Below are 14017 nucleotides of genomic sequence, written 5' to 3'. Positions count from 1 at the left end.
CAACGAAAGAGGGAAGAACTAGATTTTAGAGTTCGAGTACAATCTACATGTCTTTGGCTAAAAAAAATCTTGCAAATGTTTTTGGTACGTCATTAGCCAAGGAACTTTGGGATAAACTTGAAGGGCTTTATTAAGCAAAAAGTATCTCAAATCGGTTGTTCTTAAAGAAGCAATTTCATAGGTTACACATGCATAAAAAAGTACAAAACCTAAGTACTCTTATTGTCTTTGAATTAGAAACTATTGCAGTATAGCTTAAAGATTAATTGAGACTCGCATGGTCCATTCCATCTTCCTATTAGCATATTAAACTTGTTTTTGATATATGGGACAATTATTTCTCAAAATGACTTTTAATTTAGGATAACGAGAGTATTTTAAAATGACTCAACCACTACATCAAACTAAAATTTATGTATTAAGCTTGCAAACAAGCCATATATTGCACAACATTCTTATATATATATATATATATATATATATATATATATATATATATATATATATATATATTTTCTTTTTACTATTTCTCATCCTTATATTTTTTTTCTTCAATTTTTTATTTGTTCTATAGAGACAATTACTTGTTTGATATTAATGATATTTCTATTACATCATTGATACGTGCATGAGTGTTGAATGTACATTTTGAAAGGAATAAAATGGACTTGAATTGATTGAAACTAATTAAAAGGCATTTTTTGTATCCGTTAGTCTGCCAACTTTTGAAGTTAGCGATAATTTTGTTGTTGTCACAACAACTGTTGAACTATCATTTTCTGCTTTGAAGATATGAACACTATATTGCATAATCAAATGAGAGATGAACAGATAAACGATTGTCTGATGACTTATATTGATAGAGACGTGTTCAACAACATTGGTAAAAAAATTGATAATATTCATCCTCACATGATATGTCTTCAACTTCAAGGTCATCTTTAACACATGAAGCTTGTGGAGATTTGATTTTCATAATACATATCAAATCAAAGTGGTTGTTAAAAATAATCTTTAACATACGTGTGAAGAATAGATTGAATTAAGTTTGATGCAAAAGACACAAAATAGTTTTATTTTTGAAAGACAAAATAGTTTTATATAATATCAAAAATTAATTTTGTTTTAAGTTCAACTTAATTATCTATTAAATTGATTTTTTTTTTCTGTTGTTTCCTTAATTAAAATTTGTAATACTTAAATTTCAAAATTAAAATAAATTCTTAATTTTAGTTAAATTGAAAAATATATTTCAGCCAACATTAACCGAGCTTCATCTTCGGATAAAACAATACTGGTCAGATTTTACTTATTTTGAAACTGAATTTTAGATTACGAGAGTTTTATTCCATTGCGATTCGGAGGGATAAGATCAGATCTTAAATTTCTATTAAATTTCCAGCATTTTAAATATCAGAACCAACATATGTAAAAGAAATAATAGAAAGGAATATATACCATACAAAAGTCATCAAAATTAATAGATAAATATGTTGTAAATTTTTAAAATATATAATAATTTTTGAAAATATATTTTTACCGAAAATTTAACTAATCAATAATTTAAGTTCGTCGAAATTAATCTTATGTTGACACACACGCATATATCATAAAAATTTAAGTGTAATTTATGTATTATGAAAAATATATTTGATTATAATAAAAAAATTATTATGTGGGAAAAAATATAATAGAAGATTTAGTAGGTGAGAAAAATGATAAATTAATAAATTATTGACCGTCAATTTCCATTATTTTTTCTTCTTTGTAACTCACTGAAACCATATCTGTTTGTTATCAAACATTAATTATTAAAAACTTTCTTGAGACCAAATACACCATTGTTAACCTCTAAAACACCAAATATTCACCACTCCTTGTTCAACATTTATCAGTCCTTGAAGGTTTCTTTGACCAAAATATTTCATAAGATTTGGTACTTGGCTCGGAGCTATGTTTGTGAACCTTCACTTTCATGCTAAAAGACCCACTTGAGGTGGTAAATATTTGAATCCTCAAGTAGGGAGTGAGGTTGTTTGGTCATAATCACATGTAGTGTGTGTATAGAATGAACAAGGACGTAAATTGATTGTTAGGAGTTACCATGCAACTATCTTGATGAGACTACGAGAGTATGTTGATGGGTGGTTTTTTTAAGTGATATTGAGAGAGTAAATTGATTGTTAGTAGCTACCATGCAACTATTTTGTACTTTTATGTGTCGTCTAAATGGATTTTGATGTAAATCGAGCAAGTCTACAAGGGTTTAGATGTATTCGTCTTCGTAAGAGTATAAACCTTGTTTCTTATGCAATGTTCAAAGTAGTGATACTAAATGAATGAGAGTTGTATTGTAAGGAGTCAAATGATCATGTGTTTGAGGAAAATATCAAAGAGAAAGAGAGTGAACGTGTTCATGTGAAAGTTTCCATGTATCATAACTTGTGTGAGTGACATGCTTGGATTCTTGAAATGAACCAAGTTTGTGAATGACTATGCGATTTATCTCATGGGGATGAATTCTAATTACCCCGTGTGTATTTATAATATGCCAACTTGTCCTTTGCCTATAACATGATAACTTAAGATTGTTCATTAACAAACTTCTTTTGTATTGTATCTTGAATACCACGCTATGTTTATTGTATAAATGTTAGAGATGATTAACAAGCCCCTATATGTCTTTGCATGCTTCATAGACGTTACAACATGTTTCTAAATGTCTCACATGTTCCTATATTTGCCTCACATACTACTTGTCTAAGTGTCAATACATGTTACACATTCTAATATGTCATCTTAAGATTAGCATGAAGATAAAAGTGTATGTCATCATGTTGCTAATGATTCTATGCCATAAATCCTTCACATGTTCATGCATGAAAACATGCTCATTGATTGCCATATGACTCAGAGACGATCCAAAAATTTAGTAAACAGGGGCCCCGATTATTTGAATATATATTTGGATATTACATATATCAGTTTTAGGACAAGTTTGTAAATTTATGGACCCATCTTTAGTAGAAGAGTTTATAAATTAATTAGTAGACTAAAGAGCTCCATTAGCTTTTTCTTCAATAATATTCATACCAAGTGATTTTTTTTTTCATATTGCTCTCTATAATATTATTTTCATTAGATTTATTCCTACCAATAGACTTGTTCATATATGACATATAAATAATTTTAGTTATGATATTATATACTCTTCCATTGTTTGTAAAAAATTTAAAAATTGGTTTCAACTTTTTTATTTACTCAAATGAGAGACTCATTACTCATCTATCAATATTTGACTGTGTACTTTAATCAAATCTATAAGTTGCATTTTTTGTGGTTCAACTTACAAAGAAAACATCAATTGTAAAGATTTAAACTTATAAATGGAGTCCAACTCAAAATATTAATTATTAACTGGAAGAGCCTTATTTTTTGATTTATTTTTGGTACAATGGAAGAGCCTTATTCTAAGTACAAAATTAAGACTAATTATTAAGTGGAAGAGCCTTATTTTTTTTTTTTTGGTACAATGGAAGAGTCTTATTCTAAGTACAAAATTAAGACAATATTAGAGGACATAAACATATAACTCAAAATTACAAGCCACATGTAAAAAGTAATTATAACACTACTCCATCTTTATATCTTTTGAAGTATTGAAAATTGAAATAGACACGACATCAAACACAACCCTAACACCAAATAATTTTAAAAAATAAGGTAATTAATCATACATATTAACCGTGTTGGATACTTTCAAATACCGAACATATTTTTTTTTATCAGAAGTGTCAATACAATTAACAAAACTAGGAAATAAACAACTCACATTAGAGATACTCAAGGAAGGTAATATCATGCCAACGGTAAGCATAAGATAATTAATCATACATATAACGGTGTCAGATACTTTTGAACCCCAAACAAGTTTTTTATCAGAAGTGTCGATGCAATTAACAAATCTAGGAAACAAACAACTCACATTGGAGATACTCAAGGAAGGTAGTACCATGCAAACAGTAAGCATAAGTAATTAATCATAGATATAACGGCGTTAGATACTTTTGAACACCGAACACGTTTTCTATCAGAAGTGTAGATGCAATTAATAAAACTAAGAAACAAACAACTGGCATTGGAGATACTCAAGGAAGGTAGTACCATGCAAATGGTAAGCATAAGCTACTAAACTACCCTTTCCATTTTCCAATGTCCAAATGAGCACAAAGTCACCCTTCTTTTGTCTCCCTCTAAATAGTTTACTACATTTTCAATATTTCAACTGTACTACAACACAATTTATTTATTTTACCCTTCCCTCGTAGGTATAAACTCAAGATTAAAATAAAAACAATAATTGAAAATAAACTATTCCAAAAAGTAGTAAAAGCAAAAGATGAAAAAAAATTCAACCCTTATTGTTTTTTCAGTTTTTATCGTTTTCCTCAAAACAGAGGACAAACAGGGTCCTATTATCCAAATTCCAAAGTTCCTCTTTTTTTCACCTCCCAAACCCACATGCTCCTCTCTCTCTCTCTCTCTCTCTCTCTCTCTCTCTCAATACGCTTTAATAATAGTGTGATAACCTCAACTAGTTGGTGAAAAATTTCATAGAATAATTGAAACAGAGTTGCTCTGTTCTGTTCTGTTCTGTTCTGTTTTTGAAACAGAGTTACTCTGTTCTGTTTACTAGAAGAAGAAGAAGAAGAACAAGAAGGTGTTGTGTTGTTATTGCAGTGAGAAATTGTGATTGATCTCAAAGGTGAACACTGAAGAGTGAAGAGAATCATAATTATTATGGTAAGAGAAGAAAGGTAAAACTAGAAAAGGTGAAAAAAGAGCAAAGGAACAGTGATGGTAATGGTACTAGGAACAGAGAAGCATGTTGTTGAGAATGGTTGGAGTCCAATAGGGGCCCCACTAAATGTACAAAGAAATGATCAACAACAACAACAACAACATTGGAGTAACAACAACAGCAACAACTTTGATAGTTCTGTTAATGCTGTCTCCTTTGGTTTTGTTGCTACTGCTGTTCTTATTTCAATGTTCTTACTCATGGCTATTTTTGAAAGGTTTCTTGCACCTTCTTCACAAGCTTTGTTTCCTAATCTTCGCCGGAACCGTCGTACCGGTGACTCTCCGATCAGAAAACTTGGTCACCACCAATCACCTAAAGTGAGTATTTTTTTTTTTATAAAAAATGTTTCTTGAGATTTTTGTTGTGTGTTCCAATTTCATGGTAATAGTAATGTGACTTTGCTAAACAATGAAGATTGTTTATTTATCTGACAAAAATGTTTTGTTGTTTGTTTCTATAGGTTGCTTTTACTTCTCATCTTATTAATTGTTTTTCCATGTTTTGTTATGTTTTCTTTTTTCTGATGAATTCTTCTGTCATGTCTAATTAAGAAAGTTTCACTGTTCTCATTCATCAGTGTTATTTCTTCTTTCTTGATCTCTTTTCTTAAAGCCTTTAATGTGTATTTTACTGTTCCATTATTTAAGGGTGTGTATTCTTCTTTGATCCTTAAATTTGTCAAACTTTCATACTAGTATGTTTAAGCTTTTCTTCATTTTGGCAAAGAGATGCAATAGTAACTTAATGTGTTTTAGATTCTATTCATGATTATTCAACAAATCCCAATTGGTTGATGGAAGAAGTTAAAACTTTAAAACCTTGTCAATTGTCAAATCTGAATTTAGTATCTCACCAACTTTTTTTATTTGTCATGATTATTTGAACCTAAAAATAAAAACTCTATCATAAATAACCCCACCAAATTTCCATTTCATTTCCCCTGCATTCATTTAGGTCCTTTTTGGATAAACAACTTATTTCGCGGCTTATAACATAAACACTTGTACGATAAGTGTTTAATGCTTTCGTGTAATTTATAAGTTGTTTTCATAATGTATCCCGGAAAGTTTATAGAAATAAGCTGAATGAAAACATCTCATGAACATGTTTTGAGATGTTTTCGTAGGTTCTCTCAAATAGTATCACAAATGTTTATGTCAGTACATAAGTTTAAATAAGTCGATCCAAAGAGGTCGTACCGAGTGAACTATGTGGTCTTCAGATTTTTATGTAGAGATCACATGGTCCTCTATACATTTCTTCTGCTGAAAGTTTGGTCCCTAACCTTGAGTATTTGTATTGTACTTAAAAATTCATCTATGTGGAAGTTGAGACCCACACATTGTCCTTGATGTTCATGTGCTTCCTTACATCACCTCAAATCTCTAAGGATACCGTACAAGGACATTTTAATCTTATTTTATGCTCTTTCTTATCCTCTCTTCATGGCTAATACTTTTTTTATATTTATTTTAGACTTAGTGTTTAATGTACTATTATTGTATTGTATGATGAGCTAGTACCATGCAACAATTGTGATGTCTACATTGTGCCATTTCTTTGGAGGAACATAAAAGGCCCACCCACTATTTGATTGGGACATTGTCTCTTGAATTGTTTCTCTCAACTTTAACAAATGTAGTAATGATTCCTCTAGTATTAGCAATGCAGCAATGATACTTTGAATACTAATCCCCACTAATCTAATTATAGAGAATTTAATAATTTATATGTTTGGCATTTTTATCACATTAATGGAATTGAGAATATGGGATTAGAGAACATGCTTTTGCACTTGGCTTTCACTTTGGATTTTCTTTTTATTGTTTATGATAATGATAGATTACCATTCCCCACTCAGACACCTCATGTGAGGAAAATTATTATTGTTAACAAAGTTTTGTGATAGAAAAATCAATTTCTCATTGTAGTTCGATTAAGTCCCACTTTTGATCAGATATTGTTTCAAAATGTCTTTATATAAGTATGAGGTATCATTACCTTATAAGTCGGTTTTGAAGAGTTGAGTTAGGTCCGATCCAAATTCTTTGAACTACTCGCTATCGGGTCACTCAAGTCATGCTACAAATGTTTAGACTTGTGCTTGAGGTGAGTGTGTTATGGGTCTCACATCGAATGAGATACAACCTTAGTAAATTGGATTGGATATTAATTAAGCCATACATATGGTAAAAATATAGATCCTCATTCTTGAACAATTGTAATACCAAGTGAACCAAAATCTACATTTCATGTTAAGCATATATTTTCCTTTTTAGTTATCTTGAGAAGGAAGTGATTTCAAGCTTATCAACTTCAATACTCAAGTGTTAAAAATGTACAACAAGGATTTTCAATGATTTTATACATGTTCTATTGTTCTATATATATATATATATATATATATATATATATATATATATGCTAACATATACTTTTTAAATCCAAAGCCAACTATTATGCTTTTATCACTTTGTTTTCTGTGGATCCAATGCCTTATTTTGTGTTTATGTCTAGGTGGACATATTTAATGTCCTTTATATATCTACATTAAAAGTCAAATATTTGATAAGATGTTGGACAATGTTGGTGCCTTATCTAACATGTCCTGACTTAAAGAAAAGTTAAATTGAAATGTCTGGTTGTATGAATATGCTGTTGCAAGTTTTATTTATCTGATTTAATGCACAAGTGAGATCCACTGGGAAAAGATTCCTTGTACCTTATGAATCTTGTATTTTAAACTTCAAAATATTACTATCATGTCCTATGCGGTCTTTTGGTCTAAAATATTAAATGTGTCATTCATTTCAGCATTGTTAGATAGCAGAATTTGATTAATTTTTTTATGCAGATGAATATTTTTACTAGCTGGGTTTCGGTTTTAATGCCTGGAGATGAGATTCCAACATTCATTGCTCACCCTGCGCCGGTTCCGTGTTGTCCGGAACAAATTTCATGGCCTTCCCATCAGCATACAACATTGTCTTGTTCCACTTCCAATGTCCTTCCTAGTAACAATAATATCAACCAAGTATGAATGAATGAATTGAATATATCAATATCTAATCAATGAGTTGATGAATACACTGTCTTTGAGGTTTATCATTCATCAAATTTTATCCAGATGAGCTCTATTTATAGCTTATGTCATGAATGTATATAGGATTTAGTTTAGTGGGTTGTCAATGCAATGGACAATCAATTGTTGTGCTCTTCTAGTATGTATGTAAGCTTTCTCCTAGTATTTTGTCATCTTATTTTAATTTTATAATTTCTTGAAATTATTATACAAGAAAATTATGTGATGAGGTAAGAAGCTGAGTGATAAAGAGGTCCAAGGATCAAACCATGTTCTCATCGTGATACTAACAATTACTAACAATATTAATACCGACCATTTGAAAAGAAAAAAAATAAAGAAATGTGATGATTTTGTAATTAAAATTCAAGATAAGAAATTAATAGGGAAAACTAAATTAGGGTATCTCTCCACAAAATTCATTTCTTTTAGAGCATATTTGTAATCCAATTCCATCACCAGAGTATCATATAATGGATTAAGCTTCATGGTCATGAACTTTTGTATCATTGTATGTGATCAAACAGGATTGTGCTGCTTCCCCTCTGAAAATGCTCTTCAAAAAGGATTGTGTTGCTTCCTATAAAGCTCGGATACTCTAAAATGGAGATGTACCTGTATCGGATACATATTGGATACCGATACTCCTATTTTAGCCTCCCTTGGTGTGCTTGATCAAAAGTGGTGAATGGAAATCATCAACACCATGATCTAATTTTCTTCTGTTTTTATTAGGATTGGGGAATTGAATATCCTCCATTCTACTATTCTGTTTGAAGACATGGATTCCAATTTCTATAAGGAGTGGTTGTCTCCTCATTTGCACAGTTAATCTCAGCATGGTTCCATTCATTTAAAAAAAAAAATGCTTTGTCCAGTTAATATTTGTGTTCTAGGTATTCCTCCGGTGTATATAAGCCTTTTGCGGTAAGTTCAATGTCTTGTAGATGCAAATCAAATAGATATGTATGGTCCAGTGAGGAATACCATCAAACCGACTTTGAAGATCAATTTTATAGCCATTAATGATAAGACCAACAGTTGATACGCGAAGAATTTCACTATCAGGATGTTGTTACAAAACCAGAAAGACATTGACGGCCCCTTGCTTTGTTGCTCAAACCATTTTGGAACCTATGCAGTTCCTGGAAAACAAAACATGGTGCCTCCAGCCTCATGCAGCTTCTGTTACTTATAAGTAACATAGAAATGTAGTTTAGCATGATATAAATTACACTTTGAGATATAAAATATCGAGAAATATTCAAGGTTAATTAAAAAGCAAAAGTTTCTTTTGCATTGGGAAAGTATTGTGAAATAATTCCAAGACAGCTCTAAATAACCTACATTAGCAAAACCATATGAGAAGTGTTGGAAGAAATCCATCTTACAAGTTACAGTTGGAGTTCAAGACGATCAATGTTTGAAGACGCAATGGAACTTAGTCTATTATCCTATTTTTTCAATAGGCAACCTGTGGCATCAATACATGACAACTGGTGCAATCAATAAATAACCTCAACGGTGATGAGCCAAGGAACCCAGATCTTGTTTAAACCGGCTCAGATTGGACAAAATCGGGTGCGATCGAACTCACAATCCTAGCAATTTTCACAATTTTTTCGGCGATCACACTGTCCCGTTCTCATGTACATCACGACATGAATGGTTGTTCATGGATCACAGGTTGGTGCAATCCTACACGGTAGCTTGCATTGCTACAAACATTGGAGCCAACCATAGAGAAGACAAGTAACACTATGATATGACAACAATGTTTAGACTCAAAGCAGTTCATAAGTATCACATCATAAATGTATAAATGAGCAAGCAATCATATTTAGTTATAAATTATATTGATGCTTGATAGTAGTCGAAGAGGATAATGTATAACATAATAAATAAGTTCACAGAATTATATAATTGTATGCCTAAATGAATAATGATTGAAATGAAAACCCAAAGTAGTATTAAAAATACGAATAGCACATCCAAAACAACTTATTATACAGGAAAGATAATTTGATAGAATTCTCCCGACAAAGATATGTCAGTATGAGTAACTGTCTTAAGAATAAAATTCAAGGATCACAATTTAATGCAAACAAGATTGAGGATTCTTAAAGAGCGATGTTCTTCGATGCATTCTGGAAGAATTGTGAAATTACTCTTTGATAAGTGTAAGTATGTCACATTAGCAATCCACCTCAGAACTATTGGAAGAGATTCATCTGTTAGGTTGCAACTTGTTAGCACAATAACTTGTACATTTGAGGACACCATGGAACTTGGTTTATCACTTTGTTTTGGCATCATGAGAGTGCTACATGGAAACCTAAGAAAAATTCCATGTCCATCTAGTATTAAGTATTGAATCCCAATGAGATTTTGAAATGAATCTGGCAATTCATCTATGGAAGTTTCTTCCAAATCAATTCCTACTATGTTTTCCATCTTTACTAATATTTCTGGAAATTTCTTAAGCCTATAACAATATGAAAGTTCAAGTAGTTCAAGAGATGTCAATTGAATTGGTGGAAAACTCTTGAGATTACTACAACCTTCAGCTTTCAAGATTTTAAGTTTTTTCAGGCACCCAACAGAATCATGAATTGTAAGTAAATTTTTACACCATCTAAATGAAAATTCTTCTAAATTTTGGAGACTAGATACATCACTTATTTCTGTTAACCCGTAACACTTGTCTAAATGTAAAACTTTCATACCCAAGAACATCTGCAAAACAGATAAACCAAAACGGAAAAAGTGAATAGTCAGAAGGTAATGTATTTGTATACACGACGAGGAAGATGAAATCATTACCCTTTCCTTCAAAGAGTTAGCCAACTTAAATGATGTAAGGCTACTGTTGAGTAACTTGCATATGGAAAGATTCTTTGGAAGGAAATCAGATGGTATATCCTGTAAACCATGCCATTCAAGTACTTTTAAACTATTAGGAAGATGTACAAGAGGTTTGGAAAAGGAACTAGTCTTAACAATAAGTGTTTTGAGGTTTTTCATCTTCTTGAATTCATCTCCTTTCCACTCAACAATTGTTTGAGGTAGTGGAAAATCCAAATGTATGATTTCAATTTGACTTGTTCCCTACAAAAAGGACAAATCAACCAAAACACATGTATGTGTTACAACTTTACACACTTCATATAAGAAATTTTCATGTCATAAAAGGGAAGAAAATCTCTAACATGATCATTAGTAGCACTAATATTTAGAAGAGCTAAATCAAGGTTAAAGATAAAAAGAAAAAATATGTATATTGTCTTACTGAATTTTCTTCAATGACCTGAAATATATCTTCATGGAACCACAACCTGCTACGTTTTCCAGGCTCTCTTACTGATTCTTGTCTTACAATTTCTTTACCCATGTCTTCTATCAAGTCATGCATTGTGACACTGTAATTCCACCGACAAATCCTTAATAGAGTTTTTTTAACCAAAACTCCAATATGATATTTCATGCATTGACCGTAATGATCAGAAAGCATATCTTCCATCTGTTTTAGGTTATACCCTTTAAAGCAACAAGCAATGTCGAGAAAAACACTTTGCTCGTCTTCCTCCAAAGCATCAAAACTCACTTTAAGTATCTTCTGAATCTCTTTATTAGGAATCCTTTCATATCGATCCAACAAAGAATTCCACTCGTTTATATTCTTTCCAAACAAGTTGGAACCCAATACTTCTAATGCCAATGGAAGGCCAGAAGCATAATTTACTGCGCGGTTTAAAACGTGCTCATAACTTGAATTAACTTGCTTACTTTTAAAAGCCTTCCACCTAAGCAATTCAAGTGCTTCTTCCTTATTTAACTCATCTATTTCATATGTTAGTTCAATCCCATGACTTGATAACAAGTGTTTGTCTCGAGTGGTAATGATCACCCTACTACCAACACTAAACCAATCAAGCCCTCCAGCTAAGACTTGCACCTGCTTCAATTCGTTAACGTCATCAAGAACCAATAGAACCTTTTTTAGGTGTAGTCTTTGCTTTATGATTGGAATTCCCTCACTACTATCTCCTAACTTAATGTCCAATCCAACAGTTTTGGAAAGAAAATACTTTTGGAGATGCTCTAGACCATGTTTTGCTGAATTTTCTCCCACATTGTGAAGAAAACATACACATTCAAATTGATCAGCAATGAAATTATAAACTGCTCTTGCAAGAGTTGTCTTACCCATTCCTCCAAGTCCATAGATACCTATCATCTTGACTTCATAATTAGATGCAACTTCTAGAAGTGAATTTACTTTAAGGACTCGAGACTGCATGCCAACCGGGTAATCGACAACATGTAAAGGAGCACGATTTATCTTGTTGGATACATTTTTGACTATATCCCCTATAAACTTGTATTGATATTCATTCCTGCCCAATCATATAAGTTTTTTGTAAATATAAGACATTCAATGTAGATAATTATACTTTTTATTATTACAAATCAAATTCATTCTTTTTGACATGCAAATAACTAATATTTAATCAAGAATAAAAAAAAAAATTTATTTCCTACGATATAAACTAAAATGAATGCAGAATAGGAGTGATGTGGGTACCTAGGATTAAAATGGTGGCCGGACAAGTTAGCTGCTTGGTTAAGAGCCATCTTCCATTTATGCAACCTCTTCATGTTATAGTTGTATTTTTCTTTGTTATTTTGGAACCTCTTTTCATGCCTAGCTATGGCTTTGCCATAACTCCCAGTCTGATGTCGCACGTGGGAAGGTTCCACATCATAGAAAATAGGTAAAATTTTGCGACCCTTCTCTTGGTCGAAGCAATGAATGATGTGGACAAGTTCATCCAAACAAAACATAGAAGAAGCATAGTTGATAGAAAAGACCGGAATGAAAATCATGGACTCTTCGATGGCCTTGACAAGTGATTGTGTGATTTCATCACCTCCATGAAGCTCCCTATCATCAAGGAAGGTGCAGAATCCACCGTCACATAAAGCTCTATAGAGATTTCCAGTAAAACCATAGCGAGTGTCGGTGCCCCTAAAACTCAAGAATACGTCATAGGTGAATCCATAAGAGAAGGAAAAGAAAGATGATCGGGGCATAGCCATGAGAATAGAAAAGAAATGGAACAAAAGTATGAGAAGTTTGAGTATGAATGAGTGTCTAGGGTCTCAAAATAAGTTAAGAAGAGTAACTGATGAAAATGGCAACAAGGTTGCAATTAAATTGGTTCATCAAACAAACATGTGAGTGAAACTTCCTTCCCATTTCCTATAGCTACCAAATACGAAAGAAAAGACAAGTCAACTTTCTTTATTAAAAAAATACATGTGATAAACCAAAGAAGATGTGTAACAACTTCAAAACTTCACCGATAGTAAGAGCTCTCCATTATGGTAAAGAAAGCAACAAAAATTTAACAATAACAGGAAATATAATGGAAATTTGGTTCGTAAGATGGCATGCTTTACTTAATAAAGTCAACAAAGTTATTCTAATTCCAAATTGTCAAAGATGGCATGCTTTAGTTAGTAGATAGAATATATGTAACAAAATTGAAATCTGAATTTAAGTTATTATTATATACTACTTGTTATGATTTTTCAACAGATATGGCTTGGTTCATGCAGTACATGCACCAGTTGGAACCTCCTATTGCAATCTTGATTTCTCCACTCATCTTATCAACCTACCACCCTAGAGATAACTAAGCAGACTCTTATCATTTTAGGAATATAAAGGCATAGTTTCCCAATTTTCTTAACATGAAGCGAACTACGAATTGGTACAGGTTCGTGGTACTTTTGCGAATTAGTCACATAAACTCCCATATGTATTAATTCATGAAAGCTGACGGATCTGGCGAACCGAGACAAATGGGTGAAGATCGAAGAAAGATGAAGAAGAGGTTGGGTAAGAGATAAAACAGAAAGAATAACCTTTGGTTTAGCAAATAAATCTTACAGGAAAACCACTTCGAAGAATAGAGAAAGATAATGTCTCTTGCAAAATAACAACGATAAAAAAAAAATACAATAAAAATATTTTGTAAAGTGAACACTAGTTTGTTGTGGCGGGT

At 31.8% G+C, this 14017-nt stretch overlaps 2 protein-coding genes and 1 pseudogene across 3 annotated transcripts; 1 reads left to right on the top strand and 2 right to left on the bottom strand.

Annotated features, from left to right (window-relative positions):
* Window positions 1-4466: 4466 nt before the first annotated feature.
* LOC146943853 (uncharacterized) lies at window positions 4467-8119 on the top strand. Its single transcript, XM_085742150.1, has 2 exons — window positions 4467-5181; window positions 7719-8119. The coding sequence occupies exons 1-2, from the start codon at window positions 4858-4860 to the stop codon at window positions 7902-7904; spliced, it is 510 nt and encodes a 169-aa protein (XP_085598276.1). The 5' UTR covers window positions 4467-4857; the 3' UTR covers window positions 7905-8119.
* Window positions 8120-8450: 331 nt separating this feature from the next.
* Window positions 8451-9332, bottom strand: LOC146943852 (uncharacterized; annotated as a pseudogene).
* A 560-nt stretch (window positions 9333-9892) lies between these two features.
* Window positions 9893-13261, bottom strand: LOC146943851 (disease resistance protein Roq1-like). 2 transcript variants are annotated; one of them, XM_085742149.1, is made up of 4 exons: window positions 12532-13261; window positions 11236-12343; window positions 10770-11054; window positions 9893-10682 (listed from the first exon to the last, which is right to left on the bottom strand). In XM_085742149.1, exons 1-4 carry the CDS (start codon window positions 13044-13046, stop codon window positions 10035-10037), a joined length of 2556 nt encoding a protein of 851 aa, XP_085598275.1. In that variant the 5' UTR covers window positions 13047-13261; the 3' UTR covers window positions 9893-10034. The 2 variants fall into 2 exon arrangements, with proteins under 2 accessions (XP_085598275.1, XP_085598273.1); XM_085742147.1 differs by having other exon boundaries at window positions 9893-11054.
* Window positions 13262-14017: the final 756 nt, after the last annotated feature.

The sequence above is a fragment of the Medicago sativa genome, chromosome 2 (assembly GCF_051527215.1).
Source record: "Medicago sativa cultivar Bolivia chromosome 2, Bolivia_mono, whole genome shotgun sequence".
In the NCBI taxonomy this organism is placed as follows: Eukaryota; Viridiplantae; Streptophyta; class Magnoliopsida; order Fabales; family Fabaceae; genus Medicago; species Medicago sativa.
This window is presented reverse-complemented; position numbering and strand designations above follow the sequence as displayed.

Coding starts and splice junctions, on each gene's coding strand:
- LOC146943851 (XM_085742147.1), bottom strand. CDS start 13,046: ATGGCTATGCCCCGATCATCTTTCTTTTCCTTCTCTTATGGATTCACC. Junction 12,344..12,531: donor GGCCACCATTTTAATCCTAG/GTACCCACATCA, acceptor ATGATTGGGCAG/GAATGAATATCAATACAAGT. Junction 11,055..11,235: donor AGGTCATTGAAGAAAATTCA/GTAAGACAATAT, acceptor TCCTTTTTGTAG/GGAACAAGTCAAATTGAAAT.
- LOC146943853 (XM_085742150.1), top strand. CDS start 4,858: ATGGTAATGGTACTAGGAACAGAGAAGCATGTTGTTGAGAATGGTTGG. Junction 5,182..7,718: donor GTCACCACCAATCACCTAAA/GTGAGTATTTTT, acceptor TTTTTTATGCAG/ATGAATATTTTTACTAGCTG.